Source organism: Ochotona curzoniae, unplaced genomic scaffold (genome assembly GCF_017591425.1).
Source record: "Ochotona curzoniae isolate NIBS_2020 unplaced genomic scaffold, NIBS_Ocur_1.0 scaffold_2587, whole genome shotgun sequence".
Classification (NCBI taxonomy): Eukaryota; Metazoa; Chordata; class Mammalia; order Lagomorpha; family Ochotonidae; genus Ochotona; species Ochotona curzoniae.
Genome location: NW_024467096.1, coordinates 2029619 through 2055633, shown reverse-complemented (window position 1 = coordinate 2055633; position 26015 = coordinate 2029619). Strand labels below are relative to the sequence as shown.

Here is a 26015-nt window from a genome sequence, read left to right as displayed (position 1 = left end):
GGCGCTGGGCGCAGCTCGGCGGCTCCGGGGTGCCGGTCCTCCGTCAGAAACCGAGCAAAAGCAGGAGGGACAACGCAGGACGTTCGTGACCTGCGAATTCCCGAAAGGATGCGCTCCCTGGATAAACCGGGATGCACCGCTGCTACCCTGCAGTCGTTGTAGCCCCAATTCTTGTTGGCCTTTGGAGCGTCTCTCAGGCTAAACCGAGAAGTTAGAGTATCTGTTGATCTCACTTGGGTTGCTGCGGACTTGTTTTTGAAACAGCATTTTGTCATTTCCAACGCTTATCCACCCATCCTGCTAGAAATGCCCACGCCCTGCCCCTGACTTTGGGAACTGAGGGAAAACCAAGGAAAGGCAGGGATCAAAGAAGTCTTCCCTTGTCGAGATGGAGATTCCCTCCTCCAGCGATCTGGTGGGTGGACACGCCAGATTCTTTCCCCTTTCCCAAGAAGATGCTGAGGGGGCCAACAAGCCCCTCAGGTTCTGACACTCTTCGTCCGGCTCCTAAAGTGGGGTGGGGTCAGAAGGCAGGACGGCGGGTGACGAGCCCCGAAGGGCCTGGAGGTCGCGCGAACACGGGTCGTGCGCTCGGGGGGTTCGCGGGGCTCCGCTGGGGGCTCGCTCTTTTTCATATTTCGTCAGGCGGCCCCGCGGCCACCTTTGCTCCGCGGTGATTGGCCTGCGACGGGGTCCTCGCGTTTGTCCAATATGGCGGCGCCCAGTGGCGGTGTGAACTGTGAGGAGTTCGCCGAGTTCCAGGTAATGGGGCTTTCCTCAGGTGGCAGGTGTGTCCGTCCTTTGGTCCCTAGACCCTATGTCCTAGTCCTGCCTTGGAACCAGTACGGGCCAGCCGTGGGTAAAGTGGCCAGGTCAAGGTTTCTTTATGGAGCCGCTGGAGGTCACGGGGGCGCGGGTTCGGCCTCGGGGAGCCAGGCTGCCCGGTGGTGGGGTGCGGGAGGGCGGCCGTGGTTGTTGCGCTGTGCAGAACTGGACTGGGAATTTGGGGTTGTTCCTCGGTGTCGGGGCCAAGCTCGGGAGTGTCACACTCCTGTAACAATGCCCAGAACACACGTTCTCTCCTATTTAAAGTTGAGCTCTGGTGGCAGAGGAAAAAAGCGAAGGACGACGATTTATTTCTTTGCTGAAACAAAGCAGTAAGTGCAGTTCATGTTTGGGAGCTTGTAGGGAAGATCAGTTCTAGAACCTGCCCTGGTGCTTTGTCCTTCTGAACTCTTAGGGACATCGTAACATTGGAGAAAAAGCTGTACTTTATTATTTAGTAAGTAGCGAGCTAAATGATCGGGTGCTGTTGTCTGCCTAGCAAGGGATATGTTGTAACGTTGAAGGGGGAGAAAGCTGCTTTTGGGTGCCCAAATATCAGAATTTCAGGCTAATTATTAACCACAACTTCAACAACTAGGGATTTGGATTTTGAGTGAGTTACTGTGAAAGTTACCCGTTTTTAATGTGCACTTAAAAATAGAAAAATTGTCTCATACGTTATTGACCTGTCTGTAGCAGGCTTTGTGTGCTTAAGGTTCATTTATTTTTATTGGAAAGTCAGATATACAGAGAGGAGAGGCAGAGGAAGCTCTTTCATTTAATGATTCATTACCCAAGTGGCCACAACAGCTAGAGCTGTTCTGATCCAAAGCCAGGAGCACCCTCCAGGTCTCCCACACAAGAACAGGGTCACAGGCTTTGGGCTGTCCTCTGCTGCCTTCCCAGGCCACTAGCAGGAAGCTGGATGGGAAGTGGGGCTGCTGGGATTAGAACCAGCATCCATATGGGATCCTGATGCATTCAAGGTGAGGGCTTTAGCCGCCATGCTGCTGCCCCGGGCCCAGGCTTTGTATTTTGAATGGTTTATAGATGGTGATATTTTTGGATAATCTCCACAAAAGTTAAATTCTTTACTAAAGCACTTGTTCAAAAACAGTTTCTATGCAGTCTTTCTGCTGTCATTTGTACCCTGTTTTCCATTTCAGCTGCCCCTTTCTGCATGACCACCTCACATATGATTGGATTGCCCAGTAAATAGGAATTTGTGTAAAGTATTTCACAGGCTAGACATAGATGGTTAGAGAAATATATAAGGCTCACTGACTTATTGGTGGCTTTAGCTGTGTCATGTTAACATGTCAGAACTTGAATGAATGAACTTGCATTTGATCAGTGGTATTCTTAGGCTAGGGAGTTGATGCTCTTATGAACAGCTTTATGTCCGTGAGCTAATCACAAATTATTAACCCAACTTTGTGTGTCTGTGTGTGTTTAAAAGATTTACCTATTTATTTGCCAGGCAGAGCCAAAAAGAGAACTCTTGTGTTGGTTTTATTTCCCAGGTGGCTGTGGTTGAGGCTTACCATTCTGAAGCCTTGAGCCCAGAGCTCTCCAGCTTTCCCACGTGGTGGCAGGGACTGAAGTACATGGGTTGTCTTAGTGCTTCCCCAGGTTCATGGACAGAGAGCTGGATCAGGTCTTAAACCTGGAACTCTGATAAGAGTTGCTTGTATGGCAGGCAGCAGCTTAACCTAATTTTTTTTTTATTTCATTTTTTTTGTTTTGTCTTGTTTTTGGTAGAACAGAATATTGGGAAGCTTGGAGGGGAGATTTATTCTAGTACCTGCTCTGATGCTATTACTTTTTTAACCATTATAATAAGGGTTTTTGTTTCTTTTCTTTCTTTCTTTTTTTTTTTAAAGACAGAGTTACACAGAGAGAAAAAGCTTCCCTCCACTGGTTCACTCTCCAAATGGCTGCAACAGTTGGAGCTGAGCCAGTCTGAAGTTAGGAGCCGAGAACTTCCAGGTCTTTCTTGTGGGTGCAAAGGCCAAAGGACTTGAGTCGTCCTCCACTGCTTTCCCACTCGATTAGCAGGGAGCTGGATCAGAAGTGAAGCAGCCAGGACATAAACTGGTACCCATATTGAATGTCAGTGCTGCAGGTGGAGGATTAGCCTGTTAACCACCATGCTGGTCCTTAAGCTTTAACTTTTGGAGGGTGGGGTGATATTTACATAGTTGAAAAAGATGCATGCCCATGTGGAGTGCTGATCAAGTGGAAGAGTCATAGGGAGAAGCGGATGAGATCATTGTCTCCAATTTTCTTTTTCTTCTTCCTGTATCTGGGGAAAGGGAGAGAAGGGAAGAACCTATACCCAACATCCTAACTGCCCCGGTACCTGGGGATGGGGGACGACCACCTGTTGTCATCCCAGGGTCCCTAATGTGGAGCATGCTCCGAGGGTACTGCTGAAGTGGTTTTAATAGTTCTGAGATGCTGTTTTTATTGCTACAAGGATGAAGATATCCTTCCATTGGCTGGCGTAGTCCGCCTTAGAGTCTCCATTCATCCAGATACTTGCTGTCAGAGGTTGGCTAGGAGAGTTATCCATTTTGTTCTGTCCTCAATCTCCTGATGTGGTACTAGATGTCCTCCGTGGTTCCCAATGTACTGCCATATCTGGGCATGCTGTCACTGCACTGTCTTCAACAACTGAGGAGGCCCAGTTCTGATTCATGCATTCCACGGTCAGACTGAAGATCCTAAAATTTTGATTTTCCCTGTGGTTCGAGTTCTGAGTCCAGCAGTTCAGTTGTGGAGGGATTGTCCCCAAAGAAACTTATCTGAGGTGAACCCAGATCTGATTCCTATGTGTACTAGCCATTGTGGAGTCCAGCTCAGTCTGTCACCCACGTCAGTCTATACACACTGGTGGTTGTAGCTGTCTAGTCAGTTCTGTCTCCAACCCCATGTCTTATGCAAACCAGTAGATGCTGTGGCCAAGCCCAGCCCTGCCCAGTACGCACTTGACCCTCATGCATGCCAGTGGAAACTGCAGCCCTGCTAGAGCGACCCCCAAAAACCCCCAACAGACCTGCCTCCAGCCCTGGTTCCTATGTGTATAACTGTGTGCAGTAACTGGTCTGGTGTGTCCCGTGTGCCATTCAGTAAAGATTTAACTTTTTATATCCAAATACCAACAAGTCAGAACTAAATGTGCTTGTGCTACAATACTGACCATCACATGTGTATGTATATAAAGAGTTTGTTTTATTTTCATTGGAAAGGCAGATATACGGAGAAGAGAAACAAAGATGTTGAGTCGTCTGGTTCACTCCCCAAATTGCTGCCATGGCCAGAGCTGAGCTGACCCAGAGCCAGGAGCTTCTTCTGGATCTCCCATGTGGGTGCTGGGCCACCTCAACTACATTCGCAGGCCACAGACAGGGAGTTGGAGGACAAATGGAGCAGCTGGGGCATGAAGCAGCACATATGGGATCCTAGCACTTAGAAGCGGAGGATTAGCCGGTTGAGCCATTTCACCAGCCCCTGTAATTTTTTAAAAATATTTATTTTATTTTTATTGGAAAGTCAGATATACAGAGAGGAGGAGAGACAGAGAGGAATATCTTCCATCCAATGATCCACTCCCCAAATGACCACAACGGCCTGAGCTGTGCCAATCCGAAGCCAGGATCCAGGAACTTCTTCCTCCAGGTCTCCCACACGGGTACAGGATCTCAAGGCCTTGGGCCATCCTCAACTGCTTTCACAGGCCACAAGCAGGGAGCTGGATGGGAAGTGGGGCTGCTGGGATTAGAACTGGTGCCCATATGGGATCCCAGCACATTCAAGGTGAGGCCTTTAGCTGCTAGGCTACCGTATTGGACTCCCGTGTAACTTTTTAAAAATGACCTGACTTATTTAATTAGTTATTTTTATAAGATTGCATCTATTTATTTCAAAGGCACAGTGAGAGAAGAAGAGATGGAGATCCTTCCTCCCCAAAGCTGTTTCAGTCTGAAGCCAGTGACTTCCTCTGGGTCTCCCACCTGGGTGCAGGGGCCCAAGCACTGGGTTCATACTCTGCTGCTTTCCCAGGCACGTTCATTGGTAGGGAGCTGGGTCAGAAGTAGAGCAGCAGGAACCCTAACCGGGGGTCCTATGGCTTGTCAGCATGGCAGCTTACGGCTTTACTCATTGTGCCTTAGTTCTCGTCCCCCAAAGTTCATTTTTTAAAAAAATTTTGTTCATATTTTTTTAAACTGCGAAATCATCACATTTTGCCTATAAGTATTTTAAATGTGGAAAGCAGTACATTCAGTATGTGAGCAGAAAATGAGAGGTAATTTTTTGCTTGTTTCAAGATGAAATGTACTTTTGTAGAATTTTATTATGAAAATGTTCAAACCGTACAAAAATGTTTAAGGAATTATGCAGCCAACACTTTGGTGCCCATCTTGAGATTCTGCATGTCCATCTCCGAGTCTTGATCCACATGCCTAAAGGAACTTGTAGACATGTCCAGAACTTGGAAACCCAGTGGACAGAGAATAGAATCAACTTAATCCAAGTAGGGGTGTAAAACATACAGCATAAAGAATTCAGAGAGAAACACTTCAACAGATGGTAATTGAATCCTTATGTGGATAGGACCAAGTGAATTCTAGACAAGCCATAGTATATAACCCCCCCTCCCAAATTGTGTATTTGAGGGAAGTAGCGAATAAGTATTGCTGAAATGCAGGATTTGCAAAGGGTCACGTTGTGATTATGTAAAGGATTAAAGCCAGTTTGGGAGACTTTAGTTTCAATCTAGAGAGTTTCTGTTTTTTGAAAGGAAAAGTTGCAGAGGGAGAAAAGGACACACACACACACTCAGATCTTCCATCTGCTTGTCCACTCTCCCAAAGGCCACCAATGGCTGGAGCTAGGCTGGTGCAAAGCCAGGAGTCAGGACTCCCATGTGGATGCAGGGGCCCAGGTACTTGGACATCTGCTGCTTTCCCAGGTGCATTAGTAGGAAACTGGATTGGACGTGGAACAACCAGGACTTGAACCAGCACCCATATGGGATTGCAGATGGCAGCTTTCTCCGCTGTGCCACAGCGCCAGCCCCAGAGGAGGTATTTTTTATCAGATGGGCTGAGGTGATGAAGGAGATGCTGTAGGAAGATTCATCACCTACACTGGCCTTTTTGTAGTAGTCTCTGTCTTCCCTCTGCCCTCTAACATTTCTCTCCTTCATATTATTGTGAATTATATAGTCTCAGGCATTTTTTTTTTAAATAAAATTTTATTTTGCCATTCTTTACATAGTTAATTAGGGTAAAAAGGTTCAAGGGCTACGGGAAAGTGGATAAGACTAGTATGTTTTCCATATTGTTACCTTCATGTTTAAAGGGGGGTATTAAGGGAGAAGGCCCACCCAATTTCCCACCCTCCCCAGGTCCCAGATGTAGGGCATGCTCTGAGGTTCTTGCTCAAGTGGTTTTGATATTGCAACAGTTATGAATTGCTGTCGATCTTGCCACTCCAAGCACTATGAGGTCTTTGAAAAATCCACTGATTGACATAGTCCATCATAGCTGAGACGGTTGGTTGACCTGTTCTGTCTTCTCTCTTTTCTTCGTTAGGGTTCTGAGTCCAGCATTTAGATTAGGAAGATCTCCAAAGAAACTTCTTGTATGTGTTAACAAGTACAGGGCCAGGCACCGTCCATCACTCCAATCAGCTGGTGGTTGCAATTGCTGGGTTGGTTATGTTTTCACTCCCGACTTCCACTGGAACCAATGGGTGTTGCAGTCCAGCCTGGTTCTGCCCTGCACATACTTGGCCCTCACATAAACCAGTGGGAGCTACAGCCTAGTTGGAGCGACCCACAATAACCCCCTCCTAGACCCCCCCCACCCTGGCTTGCCAGTAAGTGTAGCAGTAGTCCAGTCTGTCCCACACCCCATTCCACCCCAGCCACTATCTTAGTTTTATGTCCTCCTGTGGAAGTGGTAACCCAAGAGGGATGAGCCCACTATTTCTCTCCCAGGCCTCTCCCACTCCCAGATTCCAGCTGATGTTGCGTCTAAGCCCAAACAACCCTCACCCACTTTAATTTTGTTTGCACCAGTAGGAATAATCAGCCCAGCCCGGCTTTTCCCTGATCTAGTCCGCATGAGGCGCACAGGTGTGGTAGCTCTGCCTAGTCTGGTCTGCCCTCATCCCAGCCTATGCTCTCCTGCGGAAGTAGCTGTCCAGCAAAGGAACCCTCCCTTATTCCCCTGCCGGCTCTGCCTACTTCCTTTCTTGTTCTCAGGCTGGTAGGGTGCTGCGGTCCCTTCTGGTACAGGCAACCTCACCTCGGCATTCCATATTGTGCACTAGTCTTTGTTGTGACCAAACCTGGGTCGACCCACACTGGTGCCTGGATTTGCCAGTGGATGACGTGGACAGATTCAGCCTGGTCTTGCCCCCACGTCTGCCAATTGTATGCCAGTGGGTAGCTTTCCATGGCCTTTTCTGGGCTGTTTCCTATCATGTTTCTTGCGTTTACCTGTCGGGTCTGTGTCCTGCCAGAGGAGTTGCCCAGGCTCCTCCATCAGAACCTCTCCCGATGTCACGCTTACCAGTGGGTCCATGAGCCAATCCTACTCAGTCCACCTCCTGTCATAGCAGGAACTGTGGCTTTTCCTGACTGGCCTTCAACCCAATCTGGTTTTTGCTGTTGGATGTTCCAGCCCAGCCATGGTTTGTCCATACCCACGTATGGCTCACACATGGCTCAGTAGGGGTTTGAGACCTTGCCTAGTCCATTGCACATCTGCCCTGGTCCTGCCCTGCCCAGGACACCAGGGGGTGTTGGAGTCCAGCCCGGTTCAGTGCATCCAATCCCAGTCCACACTTGTGCCAAGGGAGACTACAACTATTCCCAGATCAGAATGCAGCCCCCCTTCCAGGCCACGCGCCTCTTGGTGGGAACCTCAGCCCAGCTAGGGTTGTCCCTTTTGCTCCCCAGCCGGGTCTGTTCTCAGCCATAGATCACTTGCCTGCCAGTGGATGCTCTGACTCAGCTTAGCACAGCCCCTCCCCTGTCCCGAACGCTGCCTTAGACACTGTGGCTTGGCATCCCTGGCTCCCACAGACCAGTAGGTACAAGAGCCTAGCTCGGCATGACCTCTGCTCCCTCCTGGTTTCTAGTTTTACTTGTGGGCTAAGGTTTGCTCAGTCGTGCCTAATCTACTCTGTTCCATTACCAGTTGACACATTAGCCAGCTGTTGGAGCTACTTTTGCAGGACCAGCCCCAAGCCATAGCTTCTGCATAGACTGGTATTTGGTGCTCAGCATTATTAGTGATTACAAGTTTTACAAAGGAAGAGTTACTGCCTGTTTCAGGTCCAAGAGGCACAATGGGTTCAACTTGGAGCTAATTAAGCAGCAACTCAAAGAACCAAATCCCCAGAGCTCCCTGGCTGGTCGGCCAGCAGGCGGAGCCTGTACCAAATTGCGCACTGGCCCGGGAACAGTTCAGCACATGGCGGCTGTGCACATGGCGGCTGTCCAGGATCCAGGCATGAGACGCCCCATCCTGAGACCCACCAGCTGCCAGGAGGCTGCTGGAGGTTTAAATAACCCAGGCCCAAGGTCGCGCCCCTCCCAAATCCCATTCACCTGCCCCATGAAGGCAGCGGGTGGGTCCCAGACCTGCCCAGTCCCGGAGGCCTCCCCCCTCGGTCTACTCACCCCGAAGGAAGCGGCCCCCAGAACCCAGCAGGCCCAGAGAACAGCTCACCATGTGCACTTGGCGGCTGTCCGGGATCCAGGCATGAGACGCCCTGTCCAGTCTCAGGCATTTTTAGGCTCAGTTTATTCCAAACTACTTAAAATAGCATAGATGACCTTTGAAGTTTGACCCCAAAGTGCCTCTCCTTGGGCGTACTTATTTCTTTCCACTATGCTTTTAAGTGTGTCTTACCACACCAGTATGTGTTCAGCTTTACCGTCCAACCACGTAGACTTTTCTATTCCTGAACACATCATGCCGTCTGGCGTTTTTTTGTACTTTTTCCATTTGTTACCACTCTGAAACCCCTTCCACCTAAGTCAGCTAAGCTCTCCTCCCAAAATGGTTGGGTCTTGGTATTTCTATGAGGACTATTCTCTGTTTATACAGAATTGATTTTGAATCATGTGGTAATTAGATCCTTGATGGTCCCTTTATAATGTGTGAAGCTGCTTGTTGTACCCTAGAGGTGCTGGCTCTCAGTGGCCTCTGGAGGTTACTGGGAGATCCCTGTCTCCCGCTTGGGGAAAACACAGTGTGAGTGGGCTGTAAAAATAGGGTTTCTTGGAAGGAAGAATGGGATCTGCTTCTGTGTGTCTTGAGGCAGAGGGGAGGGAACGAAAGTTAGAGAACTTCCAGGTCATTCTTCATAGTATAGTGTAGTTTGAGTCATGGGTCATTACCTCCTCTGTCCCAGAAAAATGAAGCAAACTAATAAGAATTTACCTGAGCATTAATCTTAGCAATAAATTGTGACATAAAAATAGTTTCCTGTGCTTCATCTCATTGTTAAATAGGGGAGTTCCTTCCATACCTAAATTGTCTCCCAAGAAGATGAGGTTTCCTCCCTGTAATTAGAGATTAGACACAAACTGCAATTCCAAGGAAAGTGCCAGAACTATTTTATAGCATCAGCCTAAAATTAAAGCTTCATGGCGTATGAAGCTTTATGGTTTCTTGCAGAGAAAGGTAAGAGAAGCTGGGACGCTACAAAATTTAGAGAGTTGTCATTTGTTGCTTTCTTAAATCTAGCAGCTGATTAGAGTTCCAGGTCCTACTCAAAGATGTACAGAGAACCACTGATTTTTTTTTTTCTTTTAAAGGTTTATTGTTATTATTATTATTTTTTTATTTTTTTTATTTTTTTTGTTTTCCATATTGTTACCTTCATGTTTAAAACGGTGGTATTAAGGGAGAAGGCCCACCCAATTTCCCACCCTCCCCAAGTCCCGGGTGTAGGGCATGCTCTGAGGTTCTTGCTCAAGTGGTTTTGATGTTGCAACAGTTATGAATCGCTGTCAATCTTGCCACTCCAAGCACTATGAGGTCTTTGAAAAATCCACTGATTGACATAGTCCATCATAGCTGAGACGGTTGGTTGACCTGTTCTGTCTTCTCTCTTTTCTTCGTTAGGGTTCTGAGTCCAGCATTTAGATTAGGAAGATCTCCAAAGAAACTTCTTGTATGTGCTAACAAGTACAGGGCCAGGCACCGTCCATCACTCCAATCAGCTGGTGGTTGCAATTGCTGGGTTGGTTATGTTTTCACTCCCGACTTCCACTGGAACCAATGGGTGTTGCAGTCCAGCCTGGTTCTGCCCCGCACATATTTGGCCCTCACCTAAACCAGTGGGAGCTGCAGCCTAGTTGGAGCAACCCACAATAACCCCCACCAGGACCGCCCCTACCCTGGTTTGCCAGTAAGTGTAGCAGTAATCCAGTCTGTCCCACACCCCATTCCACCCCAGCCACTGTTTAGTTTTATGTCCTCCCGTGGAAGTGGTAACCCAAGAGGGATGAGCCCACTATTACCCTCCCAGGCCTCTCCCACTCCCAGATTCCAGTTACTGCTGCCCAAACAAACCTCGCCCACTTTAATTCTGTTTGCACCAGTAGGAATATTCCACTGAGCCCGGCTTTTCCCTGATCTAGTCCGCATGAGGCGCACAGGTGTGGTAGCTCTGCCTAGTCTGGTCTGCCCCCATCCCAGCCCATGCTCTCCTGCGGAAGTAGCTATCCTGCAAAGGAACCCTCCCTTATTCCCCTGCCGGCTCTGCCTACTTCCTTTCTTGTTCTCAGGCTGGTAGGGTGCTGCGGTCCCTTCTGGTACAGGCAACCTCACCTCGGCATTCCATATTGTGCACTAGTCTTTGTTGCAACCGACCCTGGGTCGACCCACACTGGTGCCTGGATTTGCCTTCACCGCCCAATGAGGGCGGTGGCTGGGTGCCGGACCTGCCCAGTCCCAGAGGCCTCCCCCCTCGGTCTACTCACCCCAAAGGAAGCAGCCTCTGGAACCCAGCAGGCCCGGACACGGCTCACCATGTGCCCATGGCGGCCGTCTGGGATCCAGGCATGAGACGGCCTGTCCTGAGACCCACCAGCTGCCAGGAGGCTGCTGGAGGTTTAAATTCCCAGGCCTAAGGTCGCGCCCCTCCCAAATCCCCTTCACCGCCCAGTGAGGGCGGTGGCTGGGTGCCGGACCTGCCCGGTCCCAGAGTCCTCCCCCCTCGGTCTACTCACCCCAAAGGAAGCAGCCTCTGGAACCCAGCAGGCCCGGACACGGCTCACCATGTGCCCATGGCGGCCGTCTGGGATCCAGGCATGAGACGGCCTGTCCTGAGACCCACCCTATTGTTATTATTGTAATTATTATTATTAGCAAGGTAGATTTACAGAGAGATGGAGAGACAGAAAGATCTTCCATCCACTGGGTCACTTCCCAATGGCCACAGTGGCTGAAACTGAACCAATCCAAAGCCAGGAGCCATTGGCTTATTCCGGATCTCCCACGTGGGTACTGGGTCCTAAGGACTTGGGCCATCCTCCAGTCTTTCTCAGGTCCTGAGTAAGGAGCTGGATGGGAAGTGGAACAGCCAGGGCATGAACTGATGTTCGTATAGGATCTCAGTGCTTGCAAGGCAAGGATTTGAGCCATTGAGCCATTGTGCCAGGCCCACTTGAGTTATCGTGCTGCTTTCCCTAATGCATTAATAGGAAGCTAGATCAGAGGCTGTGGGACTGGGACTTGAACCAATACTGTGATGACCTTGCCAGCTATGTCGTGTTCCTGTGATGTGTTTAATTTGAATTATCGTAGAAATTTAAAAAAGATCTTTAAAAGGTAAAATAATAATAATAATAATAATCAGAAATTACATCGCATGACTAGTGTCTGCTGTATTGAGCCACAAACTCTGGATCAGATAGTCACACTGTGTAACTGTAAGGTACAATCTGAGAAATACCATTAGTCAGTTTTCACAGTTTTCTCACTGTGTAAACATAGACTGTCTTTACACAAATTTAGATGGCTGCAGTGTCCCTAGGTTATATAATCCCATGGGACCACCTTATTGATCATTATATCATTAAGCAGTGCATGACTAGTCACGTTTTTGAGACTGGAAAATGGATTAATTACCTAGTTAATGCAAATAACTTCCCATTGCTCTATGAGGAACTTAATACTATGTTGAAATTGTTTTATTGGAGGGGAATTTGCAATGATTGAGGTTATGGCCAGTGTTCAGCCTCAGAACTGGTTAAAGTTCAGTGTCGATGAAAAACCTTATGAAATTTCAAGCTGCCTAACTTTTCACTGAAATTGCTGCCATGGTGACCACCTGGGGAGTGAACCAGCAAATGGAAGATATCTTTCAAGTAAATAAATCTTAAAAAAGAAGGAAAACTTCTGTTCTAAAAAAATCTAATCCTATGCAAAAGGAGAGATAATTGCATCAAGTGCCATGTTCCTGTCCGGCAGCTCCAGCAGTCGGCTCATGCTTCATCGGGGCAGGGGTTCTGTGGCTTTCCATCTCTGTGTAAGTGGAAGATGCATCTAATACGCTGCAAGGCTTAGGCTAGTGACACAGTGTGCTGTAGCGGATACGTTGTTAACCGTCATGCTCACTTCGCTGGCTGGGAGCCGCTAAGCATGAGATAGTGGTGGACCAAGTATTGCTACTGCAGAGAGATCAGAATCCAAAGGAGGGTTTTTCTAAAATATGTATCACTTTTCCCCCATTGTAAAGTAGAAAAGTTTTAAGTCAAGCCATCATAAATCAGGATACATTTGCAAACTGTTTTTTTTATTATTATTTAAAGATTTACTTATTTTTATTACAAAGTCAGATACGCAGAGAGGAGGAAAGACAGAGAGGAAGATCTTCCGTCTGATGATTCACTCCCCAAGTGAGCACAATGGTCTGAGCTGCGCCAATCCGAAGCCAGGATCCAGGAACTTCTTCCAGGTCTCCCACAAGGGTGTCCTTGACTGCTTTCCCAGGCCACAGGCATGAAGCTGGATGGGAAGTAGAGCTGCTGGGATTAGAACCAGCACCCAAATGGGATCCTGGTGTGTGCAAGGTGAGGACTTTAGCCACTAGGCCACCATCTGCATACTGTTACTGATTGTATTGTTAGAACATTCTAGAGCAGACATCTTGTCTTTTTGTGAATATGTCTATGTGATATTTAAAGATTATAATTATTAGCACAATACTTCTATCATATATAAATGACAGTATCCCTTAATATTTCTCACTTTGTGGGTCAGACTAGAACTCTGGATTTTCCTGTTTCTCCCAAGTCTTCTCCCATCCCCTCAGTTACTGTCACTACTGGACATTCAGTTCCTCAGGCCGCCTGGTTTTCCCACCCTCCTACCATCATTTCATCAGCAAATCCTTTTTGCTCTATCTTCAAAGCTGCTCTTAAATCCAGCTACCACCTCTTAATTCTGCCACAGCTGTATCACACCATCTTGAGCCTTAGGAGACCACTATAGTACTCTCCTGACAGGCTGTTGAGTTTCTCATTTCCAACCAGTAGCCAGACTTGGCTTTTGAAAGATCAATGTTGGGCCTAGAGCAATAGCGTAGTGGTTAGGGTCCTCGCCTTGCATGCACTGGGATACCATATGGGCGCCAGTTCTAATCCCGGCAGCTCCACTTCCCATCCAGCTCCCTGCTTGTGGCCTGGGAAAGCAATCAAGGATGGCCCAAGGCCTGTGGATCTTGCACCTGCGTGGGAGACCCGGAAGAGCTCCTGGCTTCGGATTGGCCACAGATTGGCTAGGCTCCAGCCTTGTGGTCACTTGGGGAGTGAATCATCAGACAGGAAGATCTTCCTCTCTGTCTCTCTTCTCTGTATATCTGCCTTTCCAATAAAAAAAAAAAAAAAAATCACTGTCAAATCATCCCTGTGCCTGAAAACTGGTGGCCTTCAGAACAGCTCCCCTGGTTATTTGCTTGATCTTTCTGGTCCTCTCTGTGCTGGTCTCCCCTGCCTGCACCTCATCCCATGTTCTTCCTCACTCTTGGTCTTTTAACTCTTCAGTCACCCCAGAGTTTGTTCTTAGAGTTTATGATTCGCTCCTCCAGGTGTAATCATAGGTGCTCATTCACTTTTTTTTGGCAAGGGAAAGAAGTAGGATGATATGTGTAGAGAAAAGGAGCCAAGCAAAGCTGCTTTTGAAGAGTATCAGTTTTGGATGTCATCTTAATTTTTAAGATTTATTCTATTTATTTGAAAGACAATGTGACAGAGAGAGAAACTGGTTCAGTCCCAGACAGGTGCATTGGCCACACTCTTGAACCAATTTTTACTGCTTTCCTAGAGTAGCTGGGACTCCAATATAAGATATGCAGGTGGCAGTTTAATCGGCTGTAGCACAAAGCCAGGCCCAGATAGATGTTAGGGTTAATAAGAAATATATTCTAATACCTAATTCTCTGTTCTTAGTGATTTTTTTTTCTTCTTAGTTTTTTTGGGAGGAATATATAGCTTGTACATTTAAGAAACAGAATCGAGAATACTGTTAGAAACTTCTGCAGCTCATGATAACCGAAGACAGATGAACTGATACACAATCTTTTTGTAGCAACAAGAGGAGGAAGAATCTGCAGTACCCCTCACCTGCTTCCTGCCATTTTGTTTGGGTTTTTTGGGAGGAAGGATATACAGGGGAGATAGGAGTTAGAGTTACTGGGGAAAAGCTGAACTAATTCTTGCCTGTTCTAGGCTTAGGAGAACCTTATAAAGAGATTTGATTTCTGCTGTAGCAGCATGTTTTGTTCAACTTAATTTTGTCACAAAATAATGTATAAAAGCCTAAGAGTATATGTATTAATTGCTACAACTTTCTTTTTATATCTTTCCATAAATTTTGTTCCTGTCACAGTAATTTTTACGGTGATAGAGCGGGGATGCGCTGTGGAGAATTTGTGGGAATCAAGTAGAACCCTTCCTTGGATGTATGCAGGAGATGGAAAGAGTGTATTTGCTAAGCAGCGTAAGCAGCTGGTGGATTTTCAGCATGAGTAAAATGTTCACATCCTCAGGACAGTCACTGCTGAGCTAAGCAGACAGAGTCTGCTCTCTGTTGGAGTTACTGATGGTATCGCTCTTCAGCCTTTTGGCTGTAGTCAAGTGTGGAATTACTGTTGGATAACCTGCCTAACTCATAACAAAAAATTTCTTGCAGCTGAACTATATTTGGCTTGGGCTCCCCACTCCTGTCTTAAAACCCTAGGACCTTATTATTTGCTTACTTATCTTTTATTGTTTAACTTTCCATTCAGGCTGTATTCTCTTATTTTAAATACATATAGGAATTGCTCAAGGTGATGAGGACAATTGATGACAGAATAGTTCATGAATTAAACACTACGGTTCCAACAGCTTCCTTTGCAGGGAAGATTGATGCCAGCCAAACCTGTAAACAGCTCTATGAGTCTGTAAGTGCATTTTTTGAGTCTTTTCATTCATGCTTTTTTGTGCCTTTCTTTGTAGGCAAAATAAATCTGATGACATATGACTGTGAATAGAAGAATGACATCTTTGGTTTCCTGAGCGTATATAAAAGTTTTGATCTAGTTTGTATACATAAACAGTGCCATAGACATGCTTTGGTTTCTCTGTCCACATCTGTATCCTAGAGGACAACATGTGATTATTTAAAGGATGTTTGATCAGATAGGTTTGCACGAGGGATTGGGCCTGCAGCAGGATGCCCGTGCTAGTAAGTACCACTGGGCTCCCTTAAGTCTTGTCTCAATCAAGAAATGGAATTCTGTGTTTTCAAGAACATTGGATTGCCCATAGTCACCCTGACTTATGTTTGTTCCTGACCCAGCTTCCTTCTATAGGTCATGAAAGAATATTTGCCTTTTCTGATGTGTTCTAAGGTTTAGCACAGTTCCAAATTTCAAAAATACTCAATTAAAAAATTGCATTGCAGTAGAACGTATTCCCTTAAATCTGTGGCATTTTCCTAATTTTAGTTGATTTTGTTCTAACTAAACATAAAAATCAGTACTGTGCATTAAGAAGTAAATGAACTTGAAATAATGCTTTAACAATGTAGAATTTCTGAATGTTATCGAAATTTGACTATGGTGATGGGCATGTGTTTGAATCATGACCATGTTCCTTGTGAATCAAAGTAGAAAATAGATGAGAAGTACTTGATTTTTTTTTTAAGATGGATGTTCTTAAGGAGTTGTTCCAGCAGATACCCTTGTAATTGACACACACAATCAGTGCAACCCTTAAGTTATAGTGTTCTTTGTCTTTATTGTAACCAAGACCATGTGCAGATTACTTAAGTTTATAAGGTCTTTGAGCATAAGTCTGGAAAACAGTATGAAGGGACAGAAAACGTGAGGTAGAGTAGAAGTAAATGGCCTGGAGGTGCGTGAGGGTGGGAGTAGGATAAAGGAAGGCATGGATGGCTTACAAAGAGAGAGGGATGTCAGGGAAGGGCTGTGCTCTGGGAAGGGAAGAGCGGGGAGCAGTGGGCACACTGAGGCACCTCGGCCTTCGCCCTCAGGAGCTTCCTTCCTGTGCTAGGCGACTGAGCAGATACTCTTCCATGGATTCATTGTTTTTTTTTTTTTTTTTTAAAGATTTATTTATTTTTATTGGAAAGTCAGATATACAGAGAGGAGGACAGACAGAGAGGAAGATCCTCTGTCTGATGGTTCACTCCCCAAGCAGCCACAACGGTTGGAGCCGAGCCAATCCGAAGCCAGGAACCTGGAGTTTCTTCTAGGTCTTCCATGCGGGTGCAGGATCCCAAGGCTTTGGGCCATCCTTGACTGCTTTCTCAGGCCACGAGCAGGGAGCTGGATGAGAAGTGGAGCTGCTGGGATTAGAACTGGCGCCCATATGGGATCCCGGGTATGCAAAGGGAGGACTTTAGCCACTATGCTGTTGCACCAGGCCCTGGATTCATTGTTTTTTAATTGCTTTATAAAGTACCAGTTTTCTATAGTCTCAAAATAAGGACTTTATGTAAAACTAAAATGTGATGTATTGATGTGATTTTCCTCCCTGTTCCTTTGTTCTTTTAGTTAATGGCAGCTCATGCCAGTAGGGACAGAGTCATAAAAAATTGTATAGCCCAGACCTCAGAAGTAGTAAGAAACCTCCGAGAAGAAAGAGAAAAGAATTTGGATGATTTAATGTTATTAAAACAACTTAGAAAAGAACAGACAAAGGTAAGTTGAATCGAGTTTACATTTCTGTGAGTTTTTCCAAATGTAGCCTTTCAAATAAAGGCATTTTATAATATGCAAAATTTAGGGAGAGACGTGGGATTAATTTTTGAAGCCAGCAGATGAGTTCTTTGTTTTTAGTGAACATTGTTTTACTACATTTAGAGCTTAATTGGTAAATTAATGCAGCTTTATCTAAAAATAAGCTACAGTCATTGTATTTCTGTTCCCTTATTTGTTCCCTACCATTAAAGGATCATTACAGACCAACATCACATTAAGAATTCGAGGGAATTCACCTACTTTTTGGGGCTTAACTTGAGAAGAAACATCTCTTAATATTTTTTACTTTTTAAAAAAGTTTACTTCTGGTTTCATTCTGTAGAAATCTACTGAAATGTAATACAGATTCTTTGGCTTCAAAAAGTTACCCCCTTCAGCCATAAAAAAAGGTAGAGTGCAGAAACAGAAGTTATCAGTTACTGTAACGTAAATCGTTATAGTGTATTTCCCTGCTGTGTGTAAGTTGCTGTGGCCTTTGGCTTTTGTGGACATACCCTTTCCCACTCCATCTACCATCAACGCAGTGTTTTCGTTTTTAAGGGTGGGTCCTCAGAGATGTGTCAGAGGAAGCCTTGTTTTTCCAAGTCAGTTGTAATGTAGGCAGGTTTTTTTTTTTTTAAATATTTATTTATTTTTATGTGAAAGGTAGGTTTTTATAGATAGAGAAGGAGAGACAGAAGGGTTCTCCATCTGCTGGTTCACTTTCCAAATGGCTGCAATGGCTGGAGCTGAGCTTCTTCACAGTTGGGAGCCGTGAGCTTCTTCCTGGCCCTGCACATGGGAGGAGTGGCCAAAGGTCTTAGGCTGTGCTCCACTGCTTTCTTAGGCCATAATCAGAGAGCTGGATAGGAAGTGCAGCAACTCAGACATGAACTGGTGCCCTCTGGGATGCTGGTGCTTGCAGGTGGAGGATTAGGCTGGTATGCCACCATGCAGGCTTGCAAAGTTCTATTTTAATGCCTAAATGTTTTTTCTCTACCCTCCATCTTCAGGAAGACTTAACGTGCTTTATGTAAAACTGGTTAAGTCTGGGTAACTCTGAATTTTGTATTTCAACAGACTTCTGAAGGTGTTAACAACTGAAGCTGCAGGGCAGGGCAGTTAAATAAGAAGCTGAAAAATCATCGTTTGCAAATTGGGGTTAAAAAATTGTCAGACAAGAGTAACCCTTGTTAGTGGAGAACAAAGGTCAAAGCTCTGATAAACCACTTGGTGTTTGGTAGTGATTGTGTCACAGTGTGCTCAGGCAGCCCTCAGATCTGCCCTTTGGCCCTTCGGGGCAGAGAAAATCACCTGCAGGAAGGGTAAGTGACTTCAGGTTTGCTTTTACCTGATAGGTTAGAGGGCTAGATCAGTATGTAAGCAAATAAGGAAACATTTCCCCCCTCCAAAATTTGCTGTGCAGATTGTGGCATCAGAACCAGGAGCTCTTTGGGATGTCCCAGCTTGGTCTCTGTGTTTGACATAGGAGGAAATAGAGACGTTAACATCTGCAGACTCGCAAGCTACTAAGTGCTGCAACTGAGTCGTTCTCCAGGTCTTCCAACTGTGGACACAACAATGTGACTGATGGTCACCTTCTGATGACTTGAGTCAATGTTTTATGTGCAGAGGTGCCAGTCTAAAACTCCCCAGTTCTTGACCTAAATGGTTTGTTAGAGTGCTTGCCTCATTGGAACTGTTTAACTGCTGCTGCTAGTAGGGCCTTCGGAGGAGGCTCCAAAACAGCCATCTCAGAGGTGAATGTGTTGGTAGCCTTGAAACCATGAGAAATTGGCTCTGCTCTCTGTAGTGTTTTCTAGAAAGCTCAGCTAACAATTCAGTTTGGGTTTTGCGATCTTTAGTAGGCTCTTTTGGGGCCCCAAACAGTGGCCTCATGTGATTTTTGATTTAACACTGCCCTTTTGTTTGACTACTGTTCAGAGGGAGGCTTTGAGAGGGGGTGGGCTCATTCTGCATTTCCTTCTTGAACAGTTATAATTGTTCAAATTTTCTTGAGTGTGTAATACAATGTTAATTAACCCCATAATGTTGGAAACTGTTGATGTTATGCTATGGCATCTAATTGGTCGGAACGATAATCTGCCAGCTATGACTCCAGACCAGAGTTGGCCTCCCCAAGAAGCTGTTGAATTCAGCTGGGCAATAAGATACTGGACTCTATGCAAGGCACATGCTTGCATTGAAAGAAACGAGACTAGATTTGAACTGTAATACTGCAATAAAATGGAGCAGTCCACCATGGGGGGAGAGCAAGAGGAGGGGAAGGGGGAACATCAGAGCCTCTGAAATATTGTTATATAATGAAATGCAATAAAAAAATATATGTAAAATATTTTTTTCTTGAGTGTGGAGAAAACTCACCCTGTAGCATGCAAATACTGTCCCTTAATCATCCCTCTGGAGCTATCCAGGGGAGTCAATACACTTTGTCTTTGACATTCCTTTAAACATGTGAGAGCTCTTCTGATTACTGTGTTAGTAGCAACATAGCCAGTCACACCCTGTTCTTTGACTGAAGTTGTTTCTTTGGCAGCCTGGCTGGTTTTGACAGAGTGGGGAAGCTTTAATGACCTTTGGTCTTCATCGTTGATTAAAACTCAGAAATGGAGGCTGCTTTGCTGGGTCTCGTCACACTCATCACTGCTCCCCAGAGTAGCACCACCGGGCAGAGGGGCAGTTCAGCCTCCATCCACACTGGGGCCACATGTGCCTGCCTGCAGTTCCATGGAGGGTCTGTCTCTGGGAAGGGAGTTTACAAGGAGCTGTTGGATCAGTGCCAGACTCCACTGTTGTTAGTGTTACGTGAACATTTCTCAGACTTCTTCCTGAGGTGTCCTGCTGGTGGCTGAGGATCTGTGGCCCCCGTGTGAGACCCTCAGGGTTCATGCTTTTGTTCCTCGTTTTCCTGAATGTTTCCAAGCTCTCTTCCCAGCACTTGAGACCTGCTTTTCCTTTCTGATTTGTCTGACCAAATGCAGTAAAAGCAGCACTATGGGTATGGCCGCTCGTACCTGGCAGTGGGAGTGCTCCTTGTTTTGGTTGAACAGTTAGGTTGGTCGTTGTAAATAAGGACACTGGTGCCTTTCTGGATTACTGGATACGTGCATTCCCTGTGTCCTCTCCCTGTTTTCCTGCTATATTTCTCTTTTTCTCTTTGGTAATTTTCTATCCAGTCAGCTTGCTGCCTCTTCCTTTTATTCCTTTGTGCTACCTTTTCCAAATCTGGAGTTGTGTGATCAGTTTCTAGAACTGGAATTGTTTCATTCAAAGGCATGTGAATATAAGTTTTTGCTATTTTTTTTTTTTTTACCAAATTGCCCTCCATGCAAATTATAACTTATGATTCTATTAACTGTGTGGTTCAGGGTATCTCTTTGCACATCCTCACTAATGTTAGATTTTGTCAGACGTCTTCTGTTTCATTTTGTAATGTGACTTGGTTTGCACTTTATAGATAAGTGAAATTACGCTTTTTGAAAAAATATTTATTGACTGTCTTGTGTGAAGTGCCCGAGTATTAGGATTTTAGGGTGGGTTCCCAAGTAGTATACCGTGCAGCAGTTTGAGAACTACTGTACTATGAGGTTTAAAAATTAATTGGCTAGGAGTATGAGGGGTTATGACAATGAAGGTTCCAAAATCACTAATGATGGATAAGGCATAGAAGGGTGGTAACTGGTTTCATTGGAAAAATGAATTAGAGTTGTCTTAGCTTTTTCAGTTTAATAATCTCACTCTTCCCCCCTTTCCTTGCAGTTGAAATGGATGCAGTCGGAACTCAATGTTGAAGAAGTGGTAAATGACAGGAGCTGGAAGGTATAAAATGTTAATTCTCAGAAAGCAGTGGGACAGAGCAAGGAAGTACAGAGTGCTTTGGAATCCTCACTTAAAACAATATTTTTTCCCTTTTTGGATGATGGTAGGGTATTGTTAGAGTCAGTGATCCACCATGGTCACAGAGTTAGAGACATTCCATGTATCGCCTAACTAACAGGGGCATATTTAATATTTATAGTTAGAATCTTCAAAGAGGTTATTTATTAAAATTGGCCTTTTTGAATGCAGTGGTTGCCATAAATGTTCATTTGTTTTTTAAGATTTATTGGTTTTTATTGGAGAGGCAGATTTACAGAGAGGAGAGACAGAGACAAAGATCATCCGTCTATTGTCTCACTCCCCAGGTGGCCGCAGTGGGTAGAGATGAGCTCATCAGAAGCCAGGAGCCAGGAGCTTGTTTTGGGTCTCCCACATGGGTGTAGGGTTCCAAGGCTGTGGGCCGTCCTGCACTCCTTTCCCAGGGCATAAACAGGAAGCTGGATGGAAAGTAAAGCAGCTGGGCCATGAACCGGTCGGTGCCCACATGGATCCCAGTGCATGCAAGGCAAGGACTTCAGCCACTAGGCTATTGCAGTGGGCCTTGTCACAAATTTTTAGGTCATTAGCTCCCACTTACAGTTATGTGTCTTTTAGCATTTGATCATGAAACTCCGTCATGTTGTGAAGGTTTGCATGGTAATAAAGCCAGTTCACATGCTCTCTCTTGGCAATGATGCTGAGCAGGAATCAGATGGGGGTTCCAGGACTTAACATGTAGAGCCCGGAAAGCACAAAAGTCTGACTGGAGAGAGTTCTAAGAAGTTTCCAAAGGTCAAACACTTATTTTTTTAAGATTTCTTTTTTTTATTGGAAAGTGGGATTTATAGAGAGAAGGAGACAAAGAGAATAAGATCTTCCATCTGTTGGTTCACTCCCCAAGTGGCCTCAACAGCTGCAGCAGAGCCAATCCAAAGCTAGAAACCTGGAGATTCTTCTGGGTCTCCCACATGGGTGCAGGGTCACAAGGTTTTAGGCCATCCTCAATTGCTTTCCCAGGCCACAAGCAGGGAGCTGGATTGAAAGTGGAGCAGCCAGGACACGAACCAGTGACCATACGGGATCCCAGCATATGTAAGTTGAGGACTTTAGCCACTAGGCTACTGCACTGGGCCCAAGTCTGACGTTTAAAATTCTGTTTTCACATTAGCTAATGGAATGGTATTCAACCTGGTATTTAAGAAGAGAGGTTCAGAAACCTAGAAGACACCCACTATAACAATGCACCCATTAAGAAACTATTTTCTGGGCCCGGCATGGTAGCTTAGTGGCTAAAGTCCTTGCCTTGCATGTGCCGGAATGCCATTTCGGTGCAGTTTCTAATCCTGGCAGCTCTGCTTCCCATCCAGCTCCCTGCTTGTGGCCTGGGAAAGCAGTCGAGGACAGCCCAGGGCCTTGGGACCCTGTAACTATGTGAGACTTGGAAGAAGTTCCTGGCTCCTGGCTTCAGATCGGCTCAGCTCTGGTGTTGCGGTCACTTGGGGAGTGAATCGTCAGTCAGAGGATCTTCTTCTCTGTCTATCTGGCCTTGCAAATCTTTTTATTTTTTAAACTGTTTGCTTTGCTTTATCACACTTTATTCTATCCACTTTCCCAACATTCCCCACTCTTGCTGGTTGCACTGATATAAGTGTGCTATTTGAAATGTTTTGGCAACATTTGTCAAGAAATGATCTTTACTCTTAGAATAGAATGTGTGAATATGGTGGACATCTAGCTTGAAAAACCTTATACAAACTTTTGTGAGATGCCTAAAATGTAATAAAGTGGAAAACGTAAAACATTTTTTTGATTTTGATACTAGGTTTAAGAACTTCTGCTCTGTCTTTTTCACAGAAAGAAAGGCCCTTACCTGTCTGAAGGAGTGGAGGGAAATGTCACTCTGGTACAGCAGACCAGTGAAAGTTCATGGGAGGTTGCTTAGGAAAAAGATGCGGAGAGATTCAGCCAAGCCGTTTGTATCATCCCAGCCAGGGATGCCAGGGCCACCAATTTGAAGGCTCCCCTGGCCTGAGCTTTTGTGACTTTCAGTGAAGTGTGAGGGCTGGAGACTGAGGTGAAGTGAATTACAAGGGGAAAATGGCTAAGGAAGAGGGCTTTGTTTGGATGATGCTTAATAGCTAACATGAGGAATTTTTTCTAACTTTAGAATTTGTCTTTTATCAGTGAAGCATTAGAGTATATTCTGTGAAATTCTTTCATATTTTAGAATTATAAAAATAAAAGCCATTCATTTATGTATTTGAAAGGTGGAATGACAGATATTCCTTCCACAGTTTCACTCTCCAAATGCCCAAAGCTGTCAGAGTTAGGACACCCAAGCCGGAAGCCAGGATGTCTGCCATATGTGGGTGACAGGAACCCAGCCAAGTCCTTGGGCTCTTATCTGCAACCTGCTCCCACTCCCCATATCCCCCCCAGCATATTACCAAGGACCTAGAAACACAGAGTAGCCTAGACTTAAACCAGCACTCTGATAGAGGATCTTAGGATCCCATGCAGTCCCTTAACTACACTGTAACTCCTAACCTCTAAAAAAATAATTAGTTCTTAATATATATTTTTAAGATTATTAATTTGAAAGGCAGAGTTACAGAGAGAGAGGAACAGGGAGAGCTCTTCCATCCATTGGCAGGGAGCTGGATCAGAAGTTAAATGGGCTGGCACTGCTAAACCTCCACCTGTGGTACCAGTGCCAAACTCCTTTCTCCACTGCTCCACTTCCCATCTAGCTCGTTGCTTATGGCTCGGGAAACCAGAAGAGGATAGGAGAACCGAAGAAGCTTCAGACCATGGCTCCTGATGTTGAGGCCATTTGAAGAATGAGCTAGCAGATGGAAGAGCACTCTCTTTTGTAACTCTGCCTTTCAAATACAAGTGAAATAAATCCTTAAGAAAAGTGAGACCACCAGGACTGGAATTGGCGCTTTATGGGATTTCAGCATCACAGGTGGTGGCTTAACATGCCGTCTCACAATGCCAATCTTCCCCACGCCACTAGAACTCTTTAAATTAAATATTTATGATGTTAGACACCTGATTCAGAAGGTTGTTAAGTATTAAATGATATGTTATGGCCGGACTTGTGGTGCAGTGGGTTAACCTCCTGTTTGTAACACTAGCATTCTGTGTCAGAGTCCCATTTGTGTCCTGTGCAGCTGCCTGCTAATGGCCCAGGCCAAGTGTTGGAAGATTGGCAGTGACCTAAATGGAGTTCTGAGCTCCTGGCTCGAGCCTTCCCAGCCCTAGCACTGCTGGCATTTGGGGAGTGAACCAGCAGATGGAAGATCTGTTTCTCTTTCTATCCCCATTTGTCCCTCTCCCTTTCAAATAAATAAATAATTGTTTTAAAACAACAAGATGGATGGATGTATAGTAAACATTCTCTTAGTTCTGTTTCACTTACTTCATTTCCTTTCCCTTTGGAAGAATGGTACAGGCTTTCGGGTGTTTGTTATAATTTTAGTTGTGATTTTCCTTCTTTGTTACATGAATAGGAGTATCCTATCCACACTTTATTTTTTCACTTAATATATATGGTAATCAGGCCCGGCGTGATAGTGTAGTGGCTAAAGTCCTAGCCTTGCACGCGCCAGGATTCCATATGGGCACCATTTCTAATCCCGGTGACCCTGATTCCCATCCAGCTCCCTGCTTGTGGCCTGGGAAGGCAGTTGAGAATGGCCCAAAGCCTTGGGGCCCTGCACCTGCATGGGAGACCTGGAGGAAGAAGTTCCTGGCTCCTGGCTTCGGATTGGCTCAGCTCCATCCGTTGTAGCCGCTTGGGGAGTGAACCTTTGGATGGAAGATCTTCCTCTCTTTCTCTCCTCCTCTCTGTATATCTGATTTTCCAATAAAAATAAATATATCTTTAAAAAAATATATATATATGTATATATATATAGTAGATCTTTTCAAATCACAGCATAAGGAACTTCCTTATTTTTTAAATTTACATTGTATAACTGAATAATTATATCAAAATTTTTTATTTAAGACAGTCTTATATTGAAAACATTCAATCAGGCAACATTTAGCATGTTATTTGGATTTTTGGGAAGTGTGGTAAACACTTTTTTATAATGAAAGATTTGCTTACCTGGCAAGTGTACCTACTTATGAAATCTAGAACACATCTAGAAAATTTACATATGTATCTAAGTAACAAAGTCTGTTTTTAAAAAAGAAAAATGCTTTATCTTAAAATTATTTTAGATATTTTATTTAATTATGATATGTTCGGAACATACATCTGAAATGTTTGTTAGTTAAATTACCTTGGTCTTCGTTTTTCTTTGACTATTTTTAAGTTTTATAAAAATGCCCATGTTGTGCTTTGAGTGAATATCCAGCCCTTTAGTGCATTTTAAACCTAGGAAGTTGGTTTCCCAGCTCTGTTGAACTGGGACAGAACTGCTGTTATCCTGGAGCATGGCAAATTGAAATTAGTTCCAGATTTGTGCAGAATGACTCAGTGACTTATTTCTGTTTAAATATCTCAGGTATTTAATGAACGCTGCCGAATTCACTTCAAGCCTCCAAAGAATGAGTAAAGAAGAGAAAAGATGAGTTTTTTTTAAGATCAGGTCATCTCACAAGAGCTAAGCATGACAGGCGTCAACGGGACGGCTTCCTACGATGGTTTCTGAGCCAACAGTCTAAGACCTCTTGTTGATTTCAGCCCCACTTAGCCAAGACCTCAAGTATAAATAATTCTGATAATTATGGAGAAATCAACTGCTATTTTATACTGATTCTGTAAAAAGAGATGTTTTGTAACTATTAAAATAATTTTCTGATTCAGTGTACATATTTATTTGTTTTCCAGATTGAGTGTAATGAGAAAGTTTGCACACAATTTCAATTTTAGTTTTTTTAATTGTGCAGGTTTATTGGCATGGATGTCAAACTTTTTGGATGTGATGCATTTATCCCTTTATCTTTGTGGATTTACTACAATTAAATTTTTTTCTTTTGAAAGGCAAAGAGAGGGAGCAAGGGCCGGAGTGCTC

The 26015-nt window shown here is 44.9% G+C and overlaps 1 protein-coding gene across 2 annotated transcripts; it reads left to right on the top strand.

Annotated features, from left to right (window-relative positions):
- The first annotated feature begins 20 nt into the window (after nucleotides 1-20).
- Nucleotides 21-25802, top strand: MIX23 (mitochondrial matrix import factor 23). 2 transcript variants are annotated; one of them, XM_041002938.1, is made up of 5 exons: nucleotides 21-762; nucleotides 15178-15303; nucleotides 16921-17067; nucleotides 20887-20946; nucleotides 25506-25802. In XM_041002938.1, exons 1-5 carry the CDS (start codon nucleotides 712-714, stop codon nucleotides 25554-25556), a joined length of 435 nt encoding a protein of 144 aa, XP_040858872.1. In that variant the 5' UTR covers nucleotides 21-711; the 3' UTR covers nucleotides 25557-25802. The 2 variants fall into 2 exon arrangements, with proteins under 2 accessions (XP_040858872.1, XP_040858873.1); XM_041002939.1 differs by lacking the exon at nucleotides 15178-15303.
- Nucleotides 25803-26015: the final 213 nt, after the last annotated feature.

What these genes read in the sequence shown, in the direction of transcription:
- MIX23 (XM_041002938.1), top strand. Translation starts at nt 712, where the DNA reads ATGGCGGCGCCCAGTGGCGGTGTGAACTGTGAGGAGTTCGCCGAGTTC. An exon ending in GTAAACAGCTCTATGAGTCT is followed by an intron (nt 15,304 to 16,920) that starts GTAAGTGCATTT and finishes TTGTTCTTTTAG; the next exon opens with TTAATGGCAGCTCATGCCAG. An exon ending in TAAATGACAGGAGCTGGAAG is followed by an intron (nt 20,947 to 25,505) that starts GTATAAAATGTT and finishes TAAATATCTCAG; the next exon opens with GTATTTAATGAACGCTGCCG.